The 27978-nt window shown below is 44.7% G+C and overlaps 1 protein-coding gene across 4 annotated transcripts in view; it reads left to right on the plus strand.

Moving 5' to 3' along the window:
• SLC8A3 (solute carrier family 8 member A3) overlaps positions 1 to 27978 on the plus strand; it is a 451466-nt gene that overhangs the window by 107290 nt on the left and 316198 nt on the right. For all 4 annotated transcript variants that reach the window (XM_069208808.1, XM_069208807.1, XM_069208805.1 and 1 more), the window contains exon 2: positions 1150 to 2976. In XM_069208808.1, the coding sequence (XP_069064909.1) occupies positions 1211 to 2976 (1766 nt within the window). In that variant the 5' untranslated portion in view covers positions 1150 to 1210. The remainder of the gene's footprint in view (positions 1 to 1149; positions 2977 to 27978) is intronic.

Below are 27978 nucleotides of genomic sequence, written 5' to 3' on the forward strand. Positions count from 1 at the left end.
ATTTGCTCTCAGGTACATAATCCCCAGAAGAGGGGGCAAGCAACACACGAGGCACCTTACAAACCTGCACTTTTCGGGGCGAGGGCCTACATTAGCATAGCTGGCAACCCTTAGCACAAGATCAGATGACCTGCCCGTTCACTCATTTGCATCCTACTATGAAGACTTAAACACACATCAACTTGGAAGGCTGGTCTCATGCCGCAACTGCCCCCTTACACCCTTTTGGAACACAACCATGGAAAAACACTTCACCCCAAACTGCATGAAGCCTTACTCAACTAGATCAGGACCTACAAGGGTCCCTCTCATTGAATACTCTGGGGAAAACCAGTGATTTAATTTGGTAGATACTGGATGTTACACTAGAAGTGCGGTGGTGGTGGTATTGGCAGTGTGGTGAACCACAAAGTTTGTAGTTATTCCATTTACTGGCATCACTTTTTCTCACGCTCACTGCTCTCCTAATGAGTGGCAAAGGGCCTTCAATGCTCTTATTTTTAGAAGGTGTTGAGGAAGATTTTTCTTTAGATGGAAAGATGCTTTATATGCAAAAAAAACTGAAGAAGGAATTTATAAGTCGTAGGTACACAAGTCAGAGGTGCTCAGTTTTTGCTCATTGGTCTGTACTTGACCAGAGAGCTCATGAAAGAAAGCCTGTCCAATGAAACAGAGGCCAGTGTCTCCGTTCACATGATCTTTTGAAACGTACCCTTGTCCTTCCCTGAACATAACCCTGGTAGGTTAAGAGCGAGGCAACTTCTACCCAAAAAGACCATTTTGAATTGGAGTTTTCATTTAGCATAAACCTTTCTTGGCTGATCTTTTGTCAATAGAGGTAACATACACTGTCTACATAAGATGACCAACTTACTTGGAAAATTTGCAAATTTGCATGACTTAAGATAATATCCGCTTTCAGCCACATTGTATGACTTTGTAGTGAGAAATTACACCTGGTTTTGTACCGACGTTGCTGTAACTTCTTTGAATTATTTTTGCATCTAAAAAGTTCATGAATCAATAATATGATAATAGAGTTGCATACAAATGCCCCCATGCTCATGCGTACATGTACTGATAATTTATATCTTAGTTCTTTCGCTTATATGTTCTGTTTGGTTTTTTAACTTTTTTCTTTTTTTCCAGATTCTTATCCCTGCTACAACAACCATTGCAGCTACGGAAAGCGTGAGGAATACGCCTTTGTATGGCGTGGTTACGCTTGCACTCCCTTCCATTGGCCTTTCTCCACTTTGGCCTGGTTACATTTGTGCTATTTTTACAAGGTTTGTGCGTAGATGGTGGTGCAACTGGGGAGCTGCCGAGCACAGATCCAAACAACACATGTTCTGGAACGGACGAATGCAAGTCAGGCGTCATTTTGCCAATATGGTACCCGGAAAATCCATCGCTGGGGGACAAAATTGCAAGGGTGATTGTTTACTTTGTGGCCATGATATACATGTTCCTTGGGGTTTCCATTATTGCAGACCGTTTCATGGCATCAATAGAGGTCATCACTTCACAGGAGAGGGAGATCACAATCAGAAAACCAAATGGAGAGACAACTACAACTACTATCCGGGTCTGGAACGAAACAGTATCCAACCTGACTCTCATGGCTCTCGGATCTTCTGCTCCAGAGATTCTTCTGTCGTTGATTGAAGTGTGTGGACATGGGTTTGTGGCTGGAGATTTGGGCCCTTCCACCATTGTTGGCAGTGCAGCTTTCAATATGTTCATCATTCTGGCAATCTGTGTTTATGTCATTCCTGATGGGGAAACCAGGAAGATCAAACACCTGAGAGTCTTCTTTGTGACAGCGGCGTGGAGCATTTTTGCCTACATATGGTTGTACATGATCCTTGCAGTATTCTCACCAGGGGTGGTCCAGGTTTGGGAAGGCTTACTGACCCTCTTCTTTTTCCCAGTTTGTGTTTTCCTGGCCTGGGTGGCAGACAGGCGGTTACTTTTTTACAAGTACATGCACAAAAAGTACAGAACTGACAAACACAGGGGGATAATGATAGAGACAGAAGGTGAACATCCCAAAGGCATTGAGATGGATGGCAAAATGATGAATTCACACTTTCTGGATGGCAGTCTTGTAAATATGGAAGGGAAGGAGGTGGATGAGTCTCGCAGAGAAATGATTCGGATCTTGAAGGACCTAAAACAGAAACATCCTGAGAAAGACTTGGACCAGCTTGTGGAAATGGCAAACTACTATGCGTTATCACACCAACAAAAGAGCCGAGCTTTTTACCGAATACAGGCCACAAGAATGATGACAGGAGCAGGCAATATCTTAAAAAAGCATGCAGCTGAGCAAGCAAAGAGGAGCGTGAGCTTGCACGAAGTGCAGTCTGATGAACCTGAAGAGTTTGTGTCAAAGATCTTTTTTGACCCTTGCTCTTACCAGTGTCTGGAAAACTGTGGCGCTGTCATCTTAACTGTGGTTCGCAAAGGTGGTGACATTTCCAAGACGGTTTATGTGGACTACAAAACCGAGGATGGCTCTGCCAATGCAGGGGCAGATTATGAGTTCACAGAAGGTATGTTGGTCTTCAAAGCAGGGGAAACCCAAAAGGAGTTCTCAGTTGGCGTTATCGATGATGATATCTTTGAAGAGGATGAACATTTCTTTGTGCGACTTAATAGCGTGCGGGTAGCTGAGGCAAACGACATGTTGGATCACAACAACCTACATCATCCCAAAGCCATTTTGGTCTCCCCCTGTGTTGCAACAGTGACTATTTTGGACGATGACCATGCTGGCATCTTCACCTTTGAGTGTGATGTCGTACATGCAAGTGAAAGCATTGGTGTGATGGAAGTCAAGGTTTTGCGGACCTCCGGGGCACGTGGCACAGTTATTGTCCCCTTCAGGACAGTGGAAGGGACAGCGAAAGGTGGCGGGGAAGACTTCGAAGACACTTATGGTGAACTGGAGTTCAAGAACGATGAAACTGTGTAAGTAGAGTACTCCATTTTTTATTTATTGGTATAAATATTTGTCGATGACATGTAAAGATTGGCTCTATCATCTCTTTAATACCAGGCAAGTGTCTTTTGTTTCTCTCCTCCTATTTTCCTTCATGTTTCTTCTCCTCCTGTCTCCTTTCAGCAGCCCTTCAGCAGGACAATTCCCAAACGAAAATAAACTAGCATCACTTTTTCTGCAAATACATAGTTTTGGACCCCACAGATTTGAAATTAACTCTTGGCTTTGTCTTTTGTGTGTTAACATATTTTCCTCAATTTTTCCTAAATTGTTTGCACTGGGAAACTTTTTATTTTTGTACACATCAAAGACATTTTGGGAGGTAAAAGGACACCCCGTAAATAAAAATGCAGCTTGGTGTGGTGCTTACCAGTTGTGTTAGTGCTTCCCTATTGCAGCAACACCGCATTGTTCCCCCATTCTGCACCACAAAACTCGTGTCTTATGGTATTTAATAACTAACAAAGTACGACGGGTTTCACCTGCCAAGATTTGTGCAGGAATAAGAGCAGTTTGTTTTTGCACAAATTATAATCTCAATTAGGGTGCAATCGAGATTAACAGCCCTGTGGTAAGAGCCTACATTTATAATATTGTTGCGCTGTCCCCGGACCATAAACCTAAAGAATGTGGTTTTAGGGTTATGATGCATAGTTTCAACATTTTAGGTCGCTAAAATAGAAACGCATATATTTCACAGTTACAGGCTTGTGACCATCAGTGCTGGGGCGGTGACATGTCACGTGCAGCCCTCCAGTTCTAAAAGGTCATGCCTTGGCCTAGACGTTTGTGTTCTCTTCGCCGGAAACCGTTATCTCTGTCATAGGGTCTGCTTCCGGTAAGCTCTCTGCTTGCCAAAGCCAGCAAGTTAGTTCTTACTTGGTGCATTTAAATTATTTTAGAAATACACTGTTTATGGAACGTTTTGGCAATCCAAGGTTTACCAGCCAGGCAGAGGCAGTCACAGGGTTTGTTATTCTACTAAACAGTGCGTCATGAGTTTAAAAGTCATACCTGCGACCTCCTATTACATTTTGAGTTAGTACCCCCCTACCATTAGTGGATTATTATTTTAATATATATATATATATGTTTTATATTAATAAAAATGTTATGCTACTGTAAATGGCAACACATACTGAACAAGAACAGTAAAGACTAACACAACGTCAATAGTATATTTAAATATGCACAAACTATTTATTCTAATAAAAGCAATGCCATTACTCCATGAATTCGTTTTTTAACACATTGAAGTTGTTGAAAACGTTTTCTCTGAGAGTCGAGAGTAAGAACAGGCAAAAAAAGATTGCGGTATAGGCCATGCCCTACATTTACAAGAGGCCATTGCGTTAACAATGGACCAGTAGGACTCAGAACCCAACACGCGTCACCTTAGGGACCCTTTGGAATCCTTGTGGGCTTAGACGGTTGGGATGTAGGATTGCATGAGGAGAGGTGGACCTGCTTCTTCTCACAGGAAGTCCCTTTAGGGGGCAACCAGTGAACAGTCTCATTCGGCCCCAAACCCCAAGAAGACAAAATAAAACAAAGGAACATTCTAGAATTCCTATCACTGGTAATTGTTGCAGGCACAGGAGGTGCTAAGTAAGTAGAACTGTGTGTTGTTTTCGCTTGAACACACGCACTTTTAGAAAGTTGGACCATATATACCTTCGGTTTTTTAGAATATTTCCAGCTCCGTGAGGCTGGCGTCTTTTATACATTTCTAACATGTACTATGTACTCAAGTTTGCTTCTATTTTTCCATCTGCCTATTTATTTACTTAATCACTCTTTTGTTGTTGGCAAAACATTATTACTTTGAGTAGGTCAACAGGCGAGCTACGCTTCAGTACACCACACTGGCTCCATGCCTGCTCACTGTGCCCAAACAATGAAGCATACAGCATGTACGGTACTGATTATGTGCTCATCAAACACTGACAAAAACCATAAGTAAATGCCTGCTGCAGTATAATACATTAAAAAAAAAAAAACATGTCTGCTGCAGTTCAAGATAATTAATGGATGGTTTTTTTGTTCATGCAATGCATGGATGACATCGAGTGAACTTTTGAGATGTGTAATAGACATTCATCCATTCGAAAGAAGGTGGAAGGATTCATCCAAACAGCCAATAGAATTATGGTGAGACTAAAATACTCCTACGGGTTCATCCATGATGTGCCTGAGGGTGTCTCATACCAGTGACTGAAGGTTCCTGAGCCAAAGAAAAAAGCTAAAGGAGACTTCTCCAAATTCCCTTAGAGAATTTGTAAAATAAAATACAGTTGCTATGAATGGCCTGAGCACTCTTTTACATTGATGCTGAGACGGCTCCAGAGGACAGTACCATGAGCTTACATAAGACCACCTTGGCTCAGAAGGAGAAGTTTTTTCATGCCATCCCCATGAGCATGTTACCAAATGCCAAGGTCACACCAATGATGGGTGGCACCAGGATTCCAGATTTCTGCACAGCATATAGGATGTCAACCCTGATCTTCTCATTTTCTAATAAACAAGCTCTTAGAAATGGGCTGAAACAAACCCCATAAAGAGCCCTTTTGAATTATTCTCAGCCACTGGTAATTATTCTGGGCCGTATTTTGTTTTCTTCAGTCTGCCACTCAAGGTAGGGGCCAACCATATTGTTTTTCTAGTTATTGTTAATTTGCCTTGTATTTTCAAATCACCCTTGGGCCGACCCCAAATTGACAGTGCAAGGTGAATTCTTAATCCACTTCGTCTTTGTGATTTTTGGGGAAGTTTCCACTGCTGCCAAACCTCTTTGGAAAGGGCTTCTAAGTCGCTCATCCATTTGTTACAGCTCCAGAGATTATATGAGGTTATATCAGTGGGTTATGGGGGCTTTTTAGAGTACAGGATTGTGGGCTTGCACTCTGAATGGACATTTTTGACAACTAATCTGGCACTAATCGCGTGGCATTGTCCTTGGAACACTTCCCATTGGTGAAGAGAAGCTCACCTTCATTTATAATCAGTCAGATCACAAGGGTGCCATGGGCTCTAATGCAAGACAGAAAAGGACATCATCCCTGACAGGTTGAGCAACAAAAGATAGTCTTACCTGGATGCTGTGGCTCCTGGCACCACTGGGCTCTGGTGCCACTGCAGTGACGTAATGAAACTAGAGGAGGGCCATGAAAAGTAAATGGAGGGCTCCCCCTGACGCAGTGAGAAGTTCTCAGGCCAGGGGCCTCACCACACTTGCACAGTGTACTGCGCTTAGGGGTCTCCTGGAGCTCGGGGGCCACCTCGCACTGCGGGGCCTGCGGGGGCTAATGTTACGCACTAATATTAGCCAGGCCCCGGTTTATACACTCCTTCTGTTAAGGTAACTTCTAGACAAAGCCTCTGTTGGGCCATACCCAGAAAAACAATCACCTTAAAAAAGTTACTCTTACTTTGGCCAAGGTACCAACCGCTTTTAACTCATGCTAACTCAAATCAAGCTAATGTACATAGGATAGCGTGTGCTGCACCACCAATAAATATCTGCTTAAAAAATGGAACGTTTAATTTGAGGTCTTTCTTGGCAGTAGGGAGAGTGCCTATGTATCCTCGGAGCTCACTTGCGCGGTTGAGATGCCCTTCAAGGGACTTGCTATCAGGAAACAGAGCCAGAATGCATACATTTGCTTCCATCTCAGTTGAGGCGACGCCTCGTTGCCAGTTCTGGCAAGCAAGGCTCGAGTGCTTATCTTGAAAAGGAGCCCATTTATAATGGATATCCCAGCTGAATAGCAATTATATGTTGTACTGCAAGGGATGCATTCATGAGCAGTGCAATTAAACACAAAGATAAATTAAAGAATTAGGATTAAATAGTGAAATTATTTGTAATGGAGTAAATGATTCTGGAGCTAGGTCTTTGCACAATATCGTCAAACAACTAACTCTGTATATGAATATACTCCTTCGATGGTAGGAAAGTTGCTTACACGTTATCTGTCTATGACATCACGAAGAGTTAGTGAATGTGAACAGAATAGCTGACAGCATCATGTGAACATGTAAACAAGCAAAACGAATGCCTGTCATTTTATTAGGAACCAACGAAGGGGTACCTGTAGATACGATTGACCCATAGAGAATAATTAAGAGCTTGGATTGATCTGTAAAGAAACTCAGCAATCGTTTTGATGCTATCAGATCATTCAGGAACACTCGGAATTTGGATGTGCCACAGCGGCAGGGGTATTGTGGACTGCAAAGAAAAAACGCTAACAAGAGAAGAAATTCGATTTCAGCGCCATTATATGGTGTCCATTCTTAGTATATGCTCGAATCAAAGTTCTTTCTTTCCATTTATAGTCTTTTTCTTTAACCGTTATTTTCTGCAGCTGCGTGCAGTATCACGTGTTATTTATCCAGACAGCAATTGCCCATAAAGAGGGCGTGGCTATTGCCTGGAAGCTACGGGCATTAGGGCTATTAATACCCTTCTGGTCCCCCATGAAAAACAAGCATTTGCAGTGCAATGGGTTTCGCGTTTGCTCAAGTTAGAGCTATAAGCATTGTAAATTCCTAACTGGACTTTTCTTGCCACATAAATTGAAAATGAAAAGTAAAACAGTTGACATAAGCGAACCGATTAAAAGCGCCACGGACGCCATGAGCATGAGCGCGAATGAGAGACAAAAAAGGAAAAAGATGTTCGCTCACAGTCAAATGTATCGACAAACATGCAATTATCCATGTAACAGGGTCGATGGCCAAGGCGGTAAAAAACGACCCCAAGGAGGGACAAACCTAAAGCATTTACCAATGATAACAAAGGATTTTTGAAAGGCAAGCCCATGAACGAGTGAGAGTGATGGGCGTGGTTAAAACCCACAGATAGATTACAAGAGGCCAGAGCGCTTGCGCACTCGACCTAATGAGAGTCAGATTGCAGTACAAGGGTCTTTTGTGATTCCATACATGGTCATACACTGGACCCCAACAGGCTCCCTTCTCCACATGACATGAGTAGATTCTCTTTCTCACACGGGCAATTGCCATGGTGACTGGTGAATGGCCATTAACTTCAGTTTGTGTAAGAAAAAGTCTTCTTATTTAAAAAGAAAAATACAAAACTGAGCCAGCGGGTCAGCTGGAGCTCACTCTTTTGCTATTTACTCCTTTCCTTGTCACAAAAGGCCCCACAGACTGCCCTTAAAAACAGAAGCGCACTGTTGGCCAAACATTCCTTAGAACTGCGATCACGGTGATGCAGCTCCTCCACCCTCAGGGTTGAAAAATTTCAGAGGAGAATAATTGGCCCGAATGCTATAAAACATGCAAGCATTGACAAAGCCAATAGGTCTTGCTTGCATTTGAATCCTAAGTAAAACTTTTAAAAATGTCCGCTGCAGTGAACAAATAAAATAGAGTATTGTTTTTGCTCTACAGTGCATCAAGCAGATAACCAGTGTACTCTGTGGTGAGTTAGAGAACTTTTGAGATATAAAATAGTACCCCATGCATTGCAGTGCAACCACTCCTTATATGGCTGAATGATACAGCAAGCAGCCAATAGTATGAGGTGAGAGTGCAGTGCTCCTCTGGGCTGAAGTGAAGTCCACACTGTGATTTTTTAAAAAAGAATGTGTAACAATACGTCTTGCAGACGGCTGCATTGTCAAGTCGGACCTAAAAGAGGACAAGAGAACAAACAGTTTAACCACATCAGGACTGGAACATAGGAAGGGATCAGTGATTGACTAACTGTGCAGTTCTGAACGTTCCATACTTTTTGCTAATATCAGTGCACGTCTTAGCATCTCAACAATTTATCACCAATGGACTCTTTAATAGGTCTTCTCCTCTGTGCATACTAAATGCTTATAAAACTACCAGTAATGTATTATTTCCACCAGGAGGACACTGTATTTTCTGCAGATGATATTAAGAAGCAGCAAAGAACAATAACACGTTTCTAACATTATGTCATTCTGTTCCTCACTCTGTGCTTCTACAGTTTGCTTCGACTTGGATAAAGTATCTGGCATTACGCCAAATAACACACAAGTCCGTAAAGCACCAAGAATTGGCCATGACCAGAAGACGTTTAGTGGCAGCTTTCTTATTTAGGTCTATGGGTTCATGTATGATTGTTGGATGGGTTAAACCAAATTTGCTTTGCCAGGACCACAGTTAGTCCCACTTTTACATGCCCCTTTGGACAGTGTGTGGATGTGTGTAATATATGCATGCTCAGGGTGCCTTACTGTCCCCTCTGAGCCACTAGTGTACACACACTGAACTTCTGCCCATTGTCAGAACCATTCATCAGTGCTTTGTATCTGTGATTTCTTTTCTCCAAGCAGTAAGCTCTGTGAATTGGCTACAGCGGTCCTAGACACATGAAAATTCATGGCCTGGCTTTAGCTGCCAAGCTTTGTCTTTGTCAGTGTTTGAAAAAGTTTTTTATAAAACTGCACAAGGGAATGCTTTTCGTGTGAAAGTGTACTCTGTGCAAGAGGACAATGCCAACACTCACAGAGAGGTCGGCAAATGGCTGGAGCGGGCAGACCCTGTGCCCCAAGCTATGTGCTGTGGTGAGCGAACTAAAAATGTGAATGGCACACTAATAGACCAATGGATGAAGAGAGCTGACCGGAAGCTGCCATTATAAACATATCATTATATTAAAATCAAAAGGTTGTGGCAAAAGCCTGACCGAAAATGAAGGCAAACTGAGGCAGAGGTATCACCCCACAGAGAAAACACTAGGAACAGGAAGAAGTGATCTGATTTGAAAAGAAAAAGAAGAGTAGGAACGAAAAGATGAAAATCTAAGGAAGGAAGATGAAAACTTAGAAGCCCATACACCGGAGACTCCGCACTGGAAGGTGTGTGCTACACAATGAATGATTGAGAAAAGCAGTTTAGCGATTGAGTGGATAAATGCATAAACAGATATATTTTAGAAAACAGTTAAGCTAAGGGAAAGACGTGTAGAATCAAATCTTGCAGTCAAACATAAAGGGCCTGATTGTGACCTTGTTGATCTTTATGTTTGAAATTGTAAAGCGGCGGGCTGGATATCCGGCACAAACGTGACGGATATCCTGCCCGCGGCTTTATAATTTCACTAGGATATAATGGAAGTTGTAAATCGGCGAATGAGATATCTGTCATGTTTGTGATGGAGTATCCCATCCCCCAAGGTCATAATTAGGCCCAAGGTGTTCAGAGAGTAGCAGTGAGTGTTAGATGGAAAGGGGATATGTGGTGGGGCACTTGAAATATGTCAGGTGTAGAAAACCACTAGAGTACTTATCTTGAAAGGTAAAAATTGAGCCAAGATGGCTGCCTATTTTTTAATTCTTTTTTTTCACAACTAAAAAATCAGCTAAGAAGGCAAATACTTTATTCCTGACCTCTTGAGCATCAGTTCCACTTCTTAGTTATTTATCTACATGATAATGTCATAAGTGATGTAATCAGTGATGTCATAGATAATGACTCTCATGACCCCAAGAGTGATGCCATTGGAAACAAGTTTGGGCTGGCCTTTCTTCCACTCTGGCATTTTTCCACTGGGCTTTAGGCTAGGGTGGGTCGATTTCAACAGAGCTGGAGGGGCTGCCATGACCCAACCATGAAAGCTCTATGACCTCTTCTAGTCTCTGCCTTCTGCAGTGTGGGGCTGGTATGAACATTTTTACCAAGGATGATTTTTGTTTCTAGTCTACCCTGGTTGGGAAAAGTTAAAGTGTAGTTGTTCCTTATAGTTCATATTTCCTGAAAATTAAAACTACACATGATTAATTGAATGTTACTTTGAACTAAGGGTTTTCCAGTGACCTATATGATACATGATAAATATCTGTAAATTCCAAGCTCACGGGACACAACCAACATGTAACACACAACTTACTCCCATGACAATGTTTTGTTTTGCAAACAAGAGTGTACAACAAAGACCCTGCGTGGATTTAACAAATATGCTGGTACACAAAACAAAGCCTTCAATGTAACAATCCTGGTCCTGCTGATGGGCTGCTGGAAATTGTTTGTCTGTTTTCTCAAGGAGGGAATGGTCAAAGTTTGCTTTCCTCAGTAAGGGGTGCTTCAGTATGTTGAAGTACAGGTGTCATGGGTTTAACCTAGTTGGACTTCACTCTGCGGGCTCCAAGGGACTTGAAGAAGAAGAGATAACACCAGCCTTGTCAGCTCATACAAGGGGGTGCTTCGGTGTTTAATATTTCTACATTTATTGCGTACATTTAAAAAGACCTTTCTTATGTACTTTAAGGCATTTTCTCACCACGTTCAACCCTTAAGCCACAAAAGGTGGAGACGCCTACTACATTAACGGGACGGGTTTCTCTACCAGAAAAATATGTGGGCTTCGATTACGAGGTGGCAAGTTTTAGATGCAGCGATAGTGCTATGAGGAGGTGGTACCTGGAGGTGGTGGGACAGCGCGGGTGGCGATGGGAAGAGGACAGTGTGGATGGGATCGGATGATGGCACATGATGTGGGCTGGCAGAGTTGAGTGTTGCATACCTTTCGGAGTCATGGAACGGGGGCAAGAAGATGCTAGGAGACAAAGCCCGGCTACACTCTCAGCCCAAGCCTCTTCTAATTTTAGTAGTCAGATTTTCCAGCCGCTAAAATCAGGTCTGATGTTCCAGCATCTGAGAAATCCAAGTGCTTGAACACTGGGCTGGTCATAATTGGTTGTAGTCATATCCTACCGGGAATATAGGTCCGCCCAGGGCCAGCTTTAGGGAGGTGCGAGCGGTGCAGCCATACCGGGTGCTGACCTGGATTGGGAGGTGCTGACCTCAGGGGGGCGCTGTGTTTAGCAATAACTTACGAAACTTGCGATTTAAAAGCACCTACTGAAAAGTTCCTTGTGCGTCCAGCCTTCAGTAAACATTTAAAATGTCAGGATACCTCTTTTTATTAATGTTCCTGCTAGGGAGATACATAAAGTAGTGCAGAGGGTTAATGCACCTGCTACGAAGAACAGATCTGTATTTTATGTGGATAGTTGAGTGGATTAGTAAAGCCAGCCTTTACAAGCGCATTAAAGAAATGAATGTATGTGAAAGGGGGGCTATGGAGAGATGAGGGGCACATTTGCGGAGTAGTATTGAATGAATCCGAGGAGGTGGTCATGGGGTGGGGGGTGCCAAAAAACACTGTTGCACAGGGCGCCACCAGCGCTAAAGCCGACCCTGACTCCGCCCAACTTATAACCAGGCCTAACTTGTGAAAACGTAATTGAAGTTGCCACACCCAGGCCTCTTCTCTTTTCTGACGTCAGAAAGAGAATGAGACACTCACATTCTTTGATAGGATGTAAAAGTAACATGGTGAACAAGAGGCAGAGATTCTTAGTATACACTTATGTTCCACACTCTGCAGAGAACACATGTCTCGACTCCAGACTGTGAAGATTCGCTTTGGAGATCCTACAACAACACTGGAAAGGTGCAGGAAGGAGATGTAACCAGGACAGAGTTTCAGATTGTGTAAACACCTCCCCTGGGCGTTGATATATTCCATATTATATATGGAAAAAGAAGTCCAGGTTGAAACCGCCAAGACGCAGGCATCTCTATGTGTGACTTACTAAACGTTGAAGTAGGGACATGCCCTTTAATGTCTCACGGGTACATCCGGCCTGTTGTCTGCAGCATCCCGCACTTCACTTCACTAGTTTTCAAGGAACTATAGTTACTACCAAAACACACGGACACATGTCCTTTCAGAGTCCGCGGCCAGCACTCATGTTCTTCGTGAGAGTTGGTCCCTTTTGTCATTTGTTGTTTATTTTGTCATTCGTGTTGCCTCTTTAATTTTTCGTCTGGGCTGGTGGTTTGCTATTGTGTATTTTTTTAAACATTTTTATTTAATCTTCCTCTTGGTATGTTTTTCCTCTGTGATCTGTGAAACCCAGGAGACCTGGGGACGGGTTCAGCTTTTGAGTCCAGGCCCAGTGGCTGCCTTAAGCAGTTTTAGGCCTTCAAACTAAAGGAAGTTAGTCAACCTAACAGAGACCTAGAACATTTTGGATTATAACCATACAGTTTTTTAAATTATCAGTGCTATGAAGCTGATTTAGATATTTGCACTAACATTTAAAAAATGCTGGCTCCCAGGGATACAAATCCGATATCCGCGTAATTACCGCCAGCATAATGACAGTCACTATTTCATACCATACCAGCGGTAATTCTGCTGGCAGAAATGGGTCTTGCAGTGATTTCCCTTTTAGCAGAATTATTGGTTCCTCTGGAAATCATCTTACTCAATGTTATCACTCGCCTCTGAATCAGCTCATGTTTACAGTAGTTTGTAATAATTTTTTCTAACACTTCATATCCTACTAGTCTCATTTGTAAGTTTTGTAAAGGATTTGTTAATATTAAGCCGTTTGGGGTAGAGCACTTCAAAGCACCCTTCTTCCAGCAAGTGCAGGAAGGGTTGGGACTAGGCCACGGGAGGGGGGAGAGGAGAGAGGCAGTGGAGTCTGCGCACTTTAAGTGCGCATGTCTGTTGGCAGCCATCTTAGGCAGACCAAACACACATGCGCACTTAGGTTTCTCCATCCCGGCTGTGTTGCACAGCCAGGTGGGAGAAACTGCAAAGACTCTCATGCAGTGTCTGAGTAGCAAGCCTAGGCACTCAGACCAATCTCGGCGCTACGCTCATGCTAGGTTTAGCATGAGAGCAGCGCTATGATTGCTGGGGAGCCTTTGCTGGTGTCCCAGTGAATGCTGGTACACCAGAAGATAAGAGGAGTACCAGGCAGCCGGCGGTGTCGGAGAAGGTACTTTTTTGTTTAATATTAGTTTCTTTATTCCCGCCCTGTCCCCATCCCTGCCCTCAGCCTGCCCCAGTCCTTCAGATCTGTGGTGGCCACCGCTGCTAGGAAATTTAGCATGGACTGTTCCAGGGAACAAGGGTCAGTGCTGATTTGCATAAGGCAGTCTCTGACCCAGAGGGTTTGCTAGTAGACTATCTGCAATCATTCCTTCTTTCACCTTTTGAGTGTATGATGCAAGGCCCTAAGTGGCCCAGGATATGCCCAGACATTGTTGTCTTTCTCACCGTATCACAGGATCCAAGCTACACCTCACTGATGAGGTCTAATATTGCTGCTACTGAGATGTTGTTGCTTCTGCTTTATCCTGACAGTTTGGGGTGGACTGTTCCCTTGATGAGCAGGATGATATTGATCTACAAAAGGTGGGCCTTAGTTTAGAGTGACATAGTGAGTGAAATGTTAGCTGTGGCTACCATATCACCTCCATCCTAACACACCCATAACTTATGATTCACCTTGTTAAAGTTTGACCTTGGGTGCATTATGATTCCAGTGATGTGGTACACAGTAGATGTGTGTTAGCCATGCTCTTTTTTTGGCCATATACATTTTTTTCTACAGATCCCTCCAGAGTGTGTCACTGATTAACATTGACAATTCACCTCAAGTTAGTATTGTCATTCTACTTATGTATGTTGTTTAATGGCATCCAAACCTCATTTTTGGGGTTGAGCCTCGAAGTGCATGCACTAAAGCATGCGCCTGGCATGTGAGACTCTGTTGTGTTCATTGAAGGGCTTGGAGTCGTCTGTCGCTCACCATTTGTTGGTTTGCATGGCACTCTTCTTTACAGCCTCATAATACGTCAAGGCATGTCTGGCATCATTTCCGTTTCTCTGTGTGGAGCAGGGATCAAGCACTAATTGATTCAACTTAATTATTGCCCGTCGGCTGCTCCCAATGCGATTGAGATACTATTTGTTCTTTCTAACTTCCAGTGCCCCTGAACAGGCCGCTAGTGACTGGCAAAAACGTGCCCAACAGGACAAACAAAATTGCAAAGTTGTATTTTTTAAAGCTATCTTTTTTATTTTGCCAAGTCGTCTTTTCTCAGTTTTCAATCATGTTTTCTTTTGCTCGTGGGTGCTGTCGTCAAAAGATGACAATTAACGTGTTCTAAATATGCGAGACCTATTGCATTGCACATGCTTGTTGGTTTTCCTATCTCCACTCTTCTTTATATAGAGTATAAGGTGTGAAGTTGCAGCTTTGAAAGTTGTACTTTACATGAGAGGAAAAAAATACTTTCTCATGCTGTCTGTCTGCTTCTGTCCCTTTGAAATGTCATGGGCAACATCTGTTTTGCGTTAGCAAGTCTTCATATTTGACCTTTCCTCGCAGAGACCCCCTCAGAGGGTCAAGAAAGCAGACTACAATATTATGTTCACGCTCTGTTCACACATAAAATACACTAGCAAGACTACAATAGTGACTCGCAAAATACCACTCATTTGTTTACATTTTTCATCTTTAAATGGGCCGCAATACACTTTTGCAGTTTTATAACATGTTTATATTGGTCGAGGGTGCAAAAATATGTTTAATGAAAACGTTAAGTTAAATATTGCACTATGATGTTTGGTTGCAGAAACAATCCAATAAAAAAGTAGGAAGTGGTATATTGTTCAGAGGGTGGGGATTTAGATAAAACATTGTCCACTGAATAAAAGACACATTCGTCTATAGAAACCTTTAGAGCTCTATAAGTGGAGGCTTTCCAGGTGCTCTCTCCAGGATTTTGCTAACTGTGTCCACTGGTGGGTGTACATTGAGCACTCAGATATTTTTCCCTTTCATGACAATAACAATAATTAGACAAACGTTTATGGTGAATCTGGAAAAATATCTGATGTTTTAATGATCTAAATCCTCTTTCCTTGCTTTGGGAGCTGATGAGAATGAGCTCAGGCTGATGTTCCAAAACACCCAATGGATTAAATACTTATTTCAGGGGAGTTACGTCATTTCCACAGATTTTGGAATTCAATTCTCATAAATGACTTGACTCCCTTAGATAATTGGTTTTGAAACAATTACATTTGGTACAATAGCCGTAGCTACACTTGCAGCATACGATATTTTTACAATGTATACCAATTTCAGGCAATATAATTACTAGATTCACAGATTGACCAACAAAGGAAAACACTCATGATCTCAAAAAAGAGAAACACCTAATATCGCACACCCAGAAAGGATAACGCACAAATCCACCTCGAGGGATGGACCAGACTTTCTGCACCCTGTTTGGGCCTGTGTCCAGAAACAACGTCTGTATTACCTACTCCGTGAGCACTTTCTGCGCATTTTAAAATGGCTAGTGGAAGTTACACCAGAAATGGCCAATACTTGCCAAAAGTGGTCTAATTTCTGTCTGTCTCTGCAAAGCCCAGGAGCTCACCAGAGCACAAGGAATGAAAGACAATCCTGTTGGTCAGAAATATGCTGAGAAGGCATGGGGCTCCTTTTTGCACATACGGTAACTTGACGCTTACTGTATTCAGGGGTTGCGGGCTATCCAGAGTATTTTAATCCTCAGTTCTGAGTGACAGGCATGGTTGGCAGGCAGAGGTTGTCCTGGAAGCTGGCATCGTCCTGAAATAAATGGCATGCAGGAAAGGCTCAACTCTGGGGTGTCCTGCTCGACTGACATAGGCCCTTAAAAGCCTCACACAAGCATTCTTGATAAATTGCTTCCTTTTGGCATTATGTAGGTACATTTTGTGGTCTGGGAACTATATACAGTTCTCCTAAAACTGGAACCCAGTGGGAACCTTTGTTCATTCTTTTGGAGCTCTGCATGGCATGCATTGGGCGGATGGCCTGTGGCAAGAGGCATTGGAGACCGTCTCCAGCTCCCTGAAGCCCTTCCATGGCAGCTAGCTTTTTTTATCTGTAGTTAACTATATTTCAGCCTCAACTATGGAGCGTGTAGCATACCCTGAGCGCACAGCAGATGTACTTGAACAAATACTTATGTTTAATTTGTGTGTAAAGCTCACATTGCATAGCTCAATTGCTTCCAGGTGCTCTTTAGAAGGCCACAGAGCCACAAGTATGTCTATTCCACATGTTCTTGCCATGCTGCCTGGGTTACCTTCAGTGTACCTTTGAGAAGGCTAAAAGCCACACATATGTCTATTTCACATGTTCTTGCCATGCTGCCTGGGTTACCTCCAGTGTACCTTTGAGGAGGCTACAGAGCCACACATATGTCTATTCCACATGTTCTTGCCATGCTGTCTGGGTTACCTCCAGTGTACCTTTGAGAAGTCTACAGAGCCACACGTATGTCTGTTTCACATGTTCTTGCCATGCTGCCTGGGTTACCTCCAGTGTACCTTTGAGAAGGCTACAGAGCCACACGTATCTCTATTTCACATGTTCTTGCCATGCTATCCGGGTTACCTCCAGTGTACCTTTGAGAAGGCTACAGAGCCACACGTATGTCTATTTCACATGTTCTTGCCATGCTGCCTGGGTTACCTCCAGTGTACCTTTGAGAAGGCTACAGAGCCACACGTATGCCAATTCCACATGTTCTTGCCATGCTATCCGGGTTACCTCCAGTGTACCGTTCCGTTTAGAGTACGAAACATTCCAACTTCCATATATCAGAACAATTCCACTGCATTACGTATCCCTATTCACTACCGGACAACAAACCAGGCTCACACCTGGGCCCCATATCAGAATCAGAGGGCTTGTGGCTTGCGCTCCAAAGAAGGTAGGGACTGGGTGCTCTCTAGCTGCCCAGTGTGAGGGCATTCAAGAGCTGGGGCCGGGTGAAAGAGAAGCTTCCATCTCCTACGCTCCTAAACCCGCCTGTTGGACACACCTTATGATATTTTCCAAAGATATTTTACATGCACATAATTGATTCTGTAACATTTTGTGTGAATTGGGCGAGCGGGGGAGGAGCTACAGTGTGGCTACAAAAATTGTATTTCCATCTCAATTTGCCGTACAAAAGCTCGCTCTCTGATTCAGCAAAATACATTGAATCACACAAACCAAAATAAGGCTTCATCCAACTTAGATCCTCTGAGTTGGATAGTGGAAATGCACCCTCTAGACTTCAAAAAATTTAAAAAAAGATAAACATAAAGGCATAGAACTGGTTGTTCATAGATGATGATTTCAGCTCCGATAGACATTGCCTGGTGTGCAATCTGGGCACAGACCTCATTGTGAAAAATAATTCTGTGTGGTAGAGTCCATAGACTTCACCCCTACACAGTACTGGGGAGGTTACTGCAGACCTCATAAATATCTTTTGTGTCACAAAACCAGCTATATTTCGACATGAAGGTTGTAAATTCAGCTTCTTTTTTTTTAGAGCACTTTACATGAGCTCCAGATTACATTACACTTAATTTAATGGACAGGTAGATTAGGTGATTTACCCAGAATCACAGGATATTGACTGGAGCCGGGCTCCCCAGACCCTTAGTGGGCCACATTAGCAGTTAAAAAGCATCTTCTTCTCCTTTGATTCTTAAACTAGTATGCACAATTTTTCTTCAAGTCTCAGGTCGAGATGGCATCAATGTCCTTCCTCGCTATACCTCTAAATCTAACATTGACCGTGGCGCAAATCATAATCCAAAGGCTTGATCGAGGTCCCTAACTTGTTGCCAGTGCCAGCTGGTACTTACTGATACAGCATGCAGTTACAGAAAAAAAACATATTTTTGGATTGCTTATAACTTTGCCCCTACATGAAGCACTTTCTTAAAAGTCCAACAATACAAAATATGGTGAATTTGGTCAGAAATACTTTGAGGTCCAAAATGTTCTGTTTTTTATTCATGTTCCCATTCTGAATTGGGCGAAGGCAAAAAATGGTGTCTGATGGACATGCCGAATGGGTTCTCTAGGAACAGCATCTAGGCACAAAGCAGGCTGAAGCAAGTAGATGTCCTCACATACATTAATCTGCGTTTGCAGCCTTCATTCTTTCTGCATGGAAGTTAGGCTTTAACCCACTCAGAGGTTCCAGGATTTCTCCTCGGAAACTATGGCCGTGTTAGTTTTCAGAGAGTATTCACGTGTTTAACATTGACAAATGCACAATTTCTGCAAAGTGAGAATTTTTGCATAAAATTGTAAAACAAATTCGCATATGCACATTTAACTGTCTTTGCTTCTTCATCAACGTTCTTTGCTTCTCCATAACTTTCTTTGTTTCTCCATTCTTTCCTTGGCATTTAACTGTTTTTGCTTCTCTATAGAGAACCCTTCCTCTACACTTCTGCTGAATATGCAGTCGTTTCTTGTCTAGTCTCATCCTAGAAACGCTTGTACTGACATCATTCCTTTTAGGAACATTTGCAGTCATTGATTAATTTGAGGGTTCTCCACAACATTTACAGCATTGACAGGTAGACCCCCAATCAGCAACACCCACACCTTTCACAATGGCACACTTCCAGTATTTGCAGATGCACTTTCCCAGTGGAAATTTCTGCCAGCTCCCAATCAGGACTGGGAATGTCTCTTTACATTAAGTGACAATTTTTAGCAGCTTCAGCTTAGCTTCATATAGCAGGGAGTGAAAACCTAGTACCCCCTTTGAGACATGTGAATTTTATGATTAGAGTTAAAGGCAGTTTACCTGTTGCTGTATGGTTCCTGAGTGTTGTTTCTTGTGCATGCATGGTGAGCTGGCAGTGTGCAGCTCCTTGACTTACAGCTGACACCCCAAAACAGTACAAACTAATCATCAGGATTCTTTATTCCTTTGCTAGGGGCTAGCTGTGCTGTTTAGTGATGTGTTGGAAATTGACTTCATTGTCTGTGCAGTCACAGCAACATGCTTCTGTTGCCACGGCAACAGGGCTGCGCTCCGCTCTGCTGCGCTGTCTCATCCGAAGCCTGAAGTGGTGTGGAGCTCTGCTGGGCCAGGCGGCCATCACCAGGGATGCTTCAACAGTCACTGCACAGCTGTGTGCTTTCAGCTGTTTGAAGTAACGCTGATCAACAGACCCAGCCCCCATCCGTCCCTCCTCGCAGTAGCCTCTGTTTTTTGCTGTCCCATCACTGTCAGGAAACTTGCTGTGACTATGTCACTTGCTTTGAGTGTATCTCTGGCGACAGCAGGAAATGCTCGTTGGCATTTCCTGCAATATGGAGCGTTTTGTTAGAATCAGTGAAATGCCGCTTAGAACTGTGAGGTTATGAAGGGAGAGGCCGGCTCAGTAATGGCCAGACTGTTTCGCTACAACTGCGATAGATGTTTCATTCCACTGCACTCGGAATGAATGGATCTGGAACAGGCATCGGGACGCACATACAGTGACACTCCTTGTTAGTGTAAAAGGTCATTTATTTAGGACAGGGTTTAAACATAACATCAACTAACATTTAACTGTATCCCTCCTTTTAACCAGACCTTAACTTTTACGATTCCTTTGCCTTCATTCTCTCCTCAAATAGCTCCCTTCAAATCTCCTACCGTAGATGCTCCCCTATTCCTCCCTTGCCTTCCTTGCTTGTAACCTACCCCCCCACTCTGATCCTTCACTCCTTGTTTTTCCCCCTGGAAGGGTGGACAAGCCCGCATCTGGCTCTCCACCCTCCCCCATCTCCTGCTACGCACATCACCACATCACCTGCCCTGAATGACGTCTAAAACCCTATCTCTACAGCCCTACCTATCTACCAAACCTACTATCGCCTTCCTCCCTTCCCTTCTGAGCTAGGTGGGTTGGTGGTCAACGCCGTTCCCTACCTAGATACGGTCGGCGCGGAACAGAGGCCGACTCCACCCTTCCACCCCCCTTTTAAACCCTGCCTCCAAATCCCACCCCCACTTACCTGTCTACCAATAGGGCGCCTCTGCGCCACTTCCTGTACCCCGAACGTGCCCTCAGAGAGACTAGACCGGGTCTCTCTCTCCGCGGGCCCCACCATCGGGACACACATACAGTGACACTCCTTGTTAGTGTAAAAGGTCATTTATTTAGGACAGGGTTTAAACATAACATCAACTAACATTTAACTGTATCCCTCCTTTTAACCAGACCTTAGCTTTTATGATTCCTTTGTATTAATTCTCTCCTCAAATAGCTCCCTTTAAATCTCCTACCGTATACGCTCCCCTATTCCTCCCTTGCCTTCCTTGCTTGTAACCTACCCCCCCCCCACTCTGATCCTTCACCTCCTTGTTTTTCCCCCTGGAAGGGTGGACAAGCCTGCATCTGGCTCTCCACCCTCCCCCATCTCCTGCCAACCAGCAAAACCCATGCAGCATTTTGCTGCCCCACCCCAAGGAAAAACAACCCTTTTTCCGATTCTGTATTTGCTCCTCCTCTAGCTATTTTTTTTTTTTTTTTAATCCCTGATCCACAAGTTCACGCCCCATAAACTCTCTAGCATCAATCTTAACTCTGGTAGGTAATACGCATTCCCTAACTGCGATAAATGGACCCCGTCATCTCGGAACAATGCCTCCTCCTGTTCCTTTAAGTCCTCGTGCTTTAACACCTTGATCCCCTGAGCCCAGCAGAAAACCCTCATGGCTCTATTCAACTTTTTCCGAGCCCGCTCAATGGCTACGTGATTAAGCGCCCCTCTCCATGCCCTTCTTGGCACAAATTCTGTCCATACCAAACATGTCCCGCATAGTTTCTGCTTCAAGAGTTCCAAATCTCTCTGCATGAGTTGTATCAAAGTGAGCCCCGATAGCTTCACCGGATCGTTTTCCCCAAGATGGATCAATAAAAGGTCCGGACATCCCCACTGCGGCAAGTTACCCGTGATAAATGGAAGCAGGCTCCCCCACCTCATACCACTCTTGCCCCACCAACGAACTTCATGGTGTCTGCTGGGCAGTCCCAATGATCTGACAATTAACGAACGAATGGCCGACCAACCATGTCGTCATCTTGTCTTTCTGCGGCCCGGCCACACATCCTGCAAAGAAAAAACACTGTAACAGCTGTAGTGGAAAGCTAAACCCCCCATCCCTACTCAGTTCTCCTCAAGGCCTAACATAACGCTCGCAGCACCTAGATTTCCATCTACCTATGGTCTTGATCTTAGCCCAATCCCTGCCTAAATGGGCTGCCGCTGTAGCTGCGCCAATCCTGAATGAATGCGTGCCATAATCCCCTGCACGCCGCCCTATCCGGCCAAGTGCCATTCTTATAACCTGTAATAGCTGATAGCTAGTCAGCTTTTTTCCTGATGCATGCACAAAAAACCCTGAATCGCCTGTCTTATGCCAACTCGCTTTGAATGTGCTCCACTCTGTTACCGGGCATGCCACCTCCACGCCCCCTTTTTCCAGCCACACCCATTTGCCCTTACCAAGCTGATCCGTCTTCGATCTCCTAAGCCATATCCCCAGCCTTTCCTTGTGCATGCACACCTCCTTCATTCTTACCCCAATTTCTTTCCCCACCCCCAACAATTCAGACACTCGAAACGCACCAAAGAACATCCATACCATGCATAATCGAAATAAACCCACCTCATACTCATCCGTACAACAAACTGGTAGCACATGCAACAGCTCCAGCATTATTTCAAAAGTAATGGGTTCTCTTGCCGGCTTGTCCCCGTTGGCCCTGACCCTGCCCCAACCCTTCAGCATCTTACCCAATAAGTCATTATGCGCAGGATCAAAGCCAAAAAAGAGTTTCCCATAAAATGAAACGCCTGCCAGCTTTCCCCCAATTGTGGCTGGCAATAGACCCTCCCCGATCAGAAAAAGCACAAAGCGTATGGCCCGTGCTTCGAGAGTCTGCAGGCCTTGTGTCCAAAAATTGCCCCCAAAAGGCTCAAAAGATTGAAAATCTAACCATGCAAGCCTGTAACTTCGCCGCGTAGATACCGCTAAAGACATCTCCACCAGCCCCATGATCATCATGCCCCCCACTCCCAAATGTCCGCCGGGACCGCAGTCTTGCTCCGTTCCGCTCCAGGTGCCAACTCGCGAAAACGCCACCACTGTGAACGAGATAGGGAGTCTGCAATCTCGTTGTGAACCCCAGGTATATGTGCAGCTTTAAAGATAACATTCAAAGATAAACATTGAAGCATAAACTGACGCAACAAGCGCAAAACTCTGAGGTCCCTCGCCCTCTGCCTGTTGACTAACTCTATCACCGTCATGTTGTCTACTTGAAAAATCACTGTCATGTTGGCTAACTCCCGTCCCCACCGTCCTGTGTCCACTCATTCTCACAAAGACCCACTGTAAGAAAGTGCTGAAGGTTTCAAAAAGAGCGCAGGATATCGCACAGCCCATGGGCAGAACCATTCCTCCTCCTTGGAACCTTCCTTGGCCTGTATGTCCCTGTGTAGAAGCTTAAAAACATCCACGTATTCGTGTTTCCATATCCTTGCTTTTGTTTTCTCTGCTATATGAGACCCAAGGGGCATAGCCAAACCCATGTATGGAAGACATTTCTTATGACCTCCCCCTCCTTGTCCTCTGCGGTCGTGTCTATCCCCGCCGCCTGACTGCCTGCAGCTGTGTCTAGGGTGGAGGTGCCTTCTTTAACCTTATTCTTGTCCGCCCCTTGTACTGAAACAAGACCTGGTGTCTCTAAAACTGACCAGTCCCCAACCCCAATAGATCTACTTGTGCTTGCCTCCCTTGATGTCACCCCCCTTTGCCCCAAACTGACCACCATCTTCCCTTACCTCCGACACTCTCTCCCAAGTTCCTTGGAGCTCTCTTCAGAGTTCTACCGCGCGGCAAGGCTTGCCGCCCTCCTGTCGGCCCTTCCGATACGAACGTATCCTGAAAAACGGAAGAAAAGTTTGCGCCGCTCTTGCGCCCTCACCCCCTCCCTTTCTTAACAGCGCTCCCCTCCACATCTCGAATCTCACCATCTTCCCATTCATCCCCTTCGTCCTCATAGTCCAGTTCCAATTCCTCTTCTCCTCCCTACTCGCCCCTGTGTTGGGCATATCCTCTTGCCTTGGTTGATATAGTCTCTATCGCTTCCGTACCCGCATGGCGCACACCATCACTGCGGTACCCGCATTCCCCTGGGGTGGAGAAGGCCGCCGCTGACCCCTCCATTGCTTCGTACCAACGCGCTTGGGCCGTATTGCGCCCAGTTTGCGTAGCCTTTTTCCTGTCAACCTCCGCCGTTGGCATTGTTTTATTTCTTCCCCCTGATCGTATGCGTCACCAGGGTTACCCGTGCCGACCTGCCCTTCGGCCGCACCAGCCTCTTGTCCTTGGTCCCCTTCTGACTGTGGAACCCAGACCCAGGTACCCCCGCCCGCCCCGGCTGCTGTGTCCCCTTAAGCTCTCTGGCCTCTCTAGCCCTTTTTACTGCCTCGCTGCGAGCGCTCATCTCCTCCCTGTCCTTGCACAACTGGGCCCACCTGGCCTCTGTCTCGACCACAATCCTGCGCTGCTCGCGTATCCTGGCTTCTAGGTCCAAAGTCTCTGCTTGGTTCCCGTTTCCCTGTGTGCATGGGGCCGGGGCCCCCATGGGCCCTGTCTCATCCGCTGCTTTGCGTTTCCCCAACCTGGCCTGGCGGGGAGCTGCCTTGGCCCTGGCCGCCCCTCCTCTGGGTTTCCCAGCATATTTGCTTCTTTTCTTCACTGGGGCCCGAAACCCACTGGGCTGTAACCGCCCCCCTGTGGTATGACAAATCTAGCGGGCCGCTTCCCCATTGGGCCCGGGCAAGGGCTGCTCGGTCGCCCGCCTTGTGATACGGGCCCTCCTCCCCCTGCCGGGTGTCCCTCCGCGCTTGAGGGGTCGGCCCCTACTGTTGCGCTGTCTGTGCCTGCGGTTCCTGGTCCCGCATCCTGTGTGCCTTGCGCTTCTGCACTAAACATCAGCGGCCTGTGTGCGCTGGGGGTCCCCTGCGGCGCACCTGTGTCCTGGCTAGGGGCCCCAGGCCCCTCTTCTCTGTCCCCGTCTGAGTCCTGCGACTCGCATGCTGTGATTGCAGCCGCGACCCTACTGGATGCGGCCCTTGTCGGCCGAGACATTCCCACCCAAGCCTGATCTAGTACCCCTGGCCTGAGTAAATCCGCCCGGCCTGCCTCGCCCAAAACGGGGAGCGCGGCCCTCACAGCCTCTGCGTCGTGGCTGTTTGCCATGCCACCTCCCGGCGTCACACCGATGCCGGTGTGTAGCCCCAAAATACCCTGTGGTCTGGCCTTGTTCTGTCTGTCCTCCCTGTGAGCCCGGCGATTGGGTGGCTCTATTATATATATATATATATATATATATATATATATATATATATATATATATGTATATATATATATGTGTATATATATATTATTTTAATACCTTAGCTTGCCCCACCTCCCCACCTGGAGGTTTTTATCTTTTCTCTCCTCTCCTCTTTTTAAAATTTTTTTAAACCGGGCCCTCGTTTTTGTTTTTTTTAATATATATGCAGAACTTATTTTAAAATAATTTATGGCCCCCGCTGCGCTCCCTCGTATGCGCGTGGTCCCCGCGCCACGCTCCCCGTTTACTGGGGCGTTAAATGCTGTGCAGAGGCGGGCACGCGGCCTCGCGTGTTGCCTCTTTACAGGTATCGTGTAGGAAAATGCAGCTGCCCCCCGGGCGCCCCACGCGCTGCTTCTGTCTCCCGCACCTAACGCCCTGCCGGCAATGCCCCCTACCTGGCCCTTCTTGAAACGCGCGCCCCCTTCTTCCCCACCGAGTGAGCCTAAACGCTGACACACTGCTCCTCAACGCCGTTCCCTACCTAGATATGGTCGGCGCGGAACAGAGGCCGACTCCACCCTTCCACCTCCCCTTTTAAACCCTGCCTCCAAATCCCACCCCCACTTACCTGTCTACCAATAGGGCGCCTCCGCGCCACTTCCTGTACCCCGAACGTGCCCGCAGAGAGACTAGACCGGGTCTCTCTCTCCGCGGGCCCCACCATAATCATTGCCAAATTAGGGCCATTGTAGGCAGCTGTCTTATAAGTGCCACAACTAGACTCCACAAGAGGACGTCAGATTGAAAACAAGCAATGGGTCTCGCGTTTGCTTGAGGTAGAGCTATTAGCGTTGTAAATTCCCAACTGGACTTTTCTTGCCACATAAACTGAAAATAAAAAGTAAAACAGTTGATATGAGAGAGCCGATTCAAAGCGCCGCCGTGATCGCGGAGAGACAGACAAAAGGAGAAAGAAGTTCACTTGCAGTCAAAGTTATTGACAAAAGTGCAATTCTCCAGGTAACAGGGGCGATGGCCAAGGCGGTAACAAAACCGCCCCAAGGAGGGACAAATGTAAAGCATTTACCAATGAAAACTAAGGATTTTTGAAAGACAACCCCATGAACGACTGGTAATGATGGGCGAGCGGTGGGCGTGGTTAAAAGCCCAGATACATACCAACATGTCGGAAAAGCAGCGCTTGCGCCACTATGCTCAACCTAAAAATGGCCTTGGTGTTAAAGGGACATACTGTGATTAATCTTCAAAGGGATTTAAAAAGTTGAAATATTTATTGAAGAATGACAGATACTCACCAAACAATGCTGACTGTTACAGCAGTCTTCAGCATCAAAAATATGTGTACATAAACTTTCATGACAAGCACACCAGGCTCCAAAACCAGTAACAAATTATATTTGATCCCTCTTAACAATAATTAAAAAAAACACAGTAAGGTAATACATAGCACAGCGAGTCTATGAAAGTAAACTCTACAGTAATTTTTTAACACAACATGAGCACAATGATGAGAAAACCTTTCATCCTTGCAGGTCAGATCTCTTCTTGGAAGAGATGTTTTTCTCTTCTCTGTGATTCCCCCAAGCCCCTCTCCACACTTCTCCTCTCAATCACTCCTGTTACCAACATCACCACTATTCCAGCATGATACTTTTTTTGCTCCAGCCAATCAAGTACTACTATTTTTGTCTTTACGGATACATTTTCACCAGACTCAGAATATCTAGAAAGTCCTATTTCCTTTAATCTGGAAATCTTCCAAAAAAACCTACTCTAACCTACTCCAAGTATTAGACTTCATACAATTTATGTTACTGTATGTCTTCTTTTCCTTGGCCTAGTTCTTCAATACTTTTTCCGCCCTAGTTCGATCTCTTCTTCTGTATATTATTACTGCCTGATGACTGAGACAGTGACCAACTAAACACCCTCCCAAACTTTCAAATGGAGACACATAAGCCTGGCCCCCTGACATACCTCTGTACAAAAATGTTGTCCAGAGATTTTCATTTTTGATTTGTGTTTGTGGATCATTGGAGTAGTAATTTAACTTAGGTAGACATTGCTGATCTGGGCCAAATTTTTCTGGACAACATTTTTAAAAATGGCAGATGTGTTCCGGTGATAATTTAATACTTCAGGAGCCATGAGACCTATATACTTCATTTTGATGTCAAAACATAGGTTTTGGGGTTCAAGTAGTCTTATGCAGAAAGAAAATAACTCCTCAGAGCAACCTTTCCCCCATTTTCCAAAATAGATGCTATAATAGAGGAAGAAAAGGCATATATTAGAAATGAAACAAACAATAATGGTTTTTAATCCTTTTATGTATACACCAAACAATGTATATGATCTGAATATGAAAAAAAGTAATGTTTATCACTCCTGATTCAGACACATTTTCATAGTTCACTTTATTTATTTTGGCAACCACTCATAGTACATTTTCAGAATGTTAAACATTTGAGAAGAGCATATGACAGGGACATCTTTTTGTAGCACAGGTTCTGCAAGTATTTGTACGTGCAAGTTCTGTGGGCAGAGGCTTCAGAATTTTTGTAGATTTTAGCACCCCATCAATATCTTTCCACCAAATTCACATGAATCTCTCTACATAGTCATGATCCAAAATATTTACACATCTTATGATCACGTAGAACACTCTTTTAATGTGTCCATGCACAGAATATGAAGTCAGTAGAAGGACTGAACTCTTGAACTCACTGTACAGAAGATCGTCAAATGTGTGACAGTCAGAACTCATTTTCCACATATGCACAAGGTTTTTTTCTACATCATTAAAGTTACATTTTTCTTCTATCGCAGCAAATCCTGTTATAAACTTCACAGGTCCAGCAGTTAAAGCTCCAAGCTTTGTTCTAATTTTGCTCATAGTGTCATGACCTGTACGAATATGTGCCTTGATAAG

Source organism: Pleurodeles waltl, chromosome 9 (assembly GCF_031143425.1).
Source record: "Pleurodeles waltl isolate 20211129_DDA chromosome 9, aPleWal1.hap1.20221129, whole genome shotgun sequence".
NCBI lineage: Eukaryota > Metazoa > Chordata > Amphibia > Caudata > Salamandridae > Pleurodeles > Pleurodeles waltl.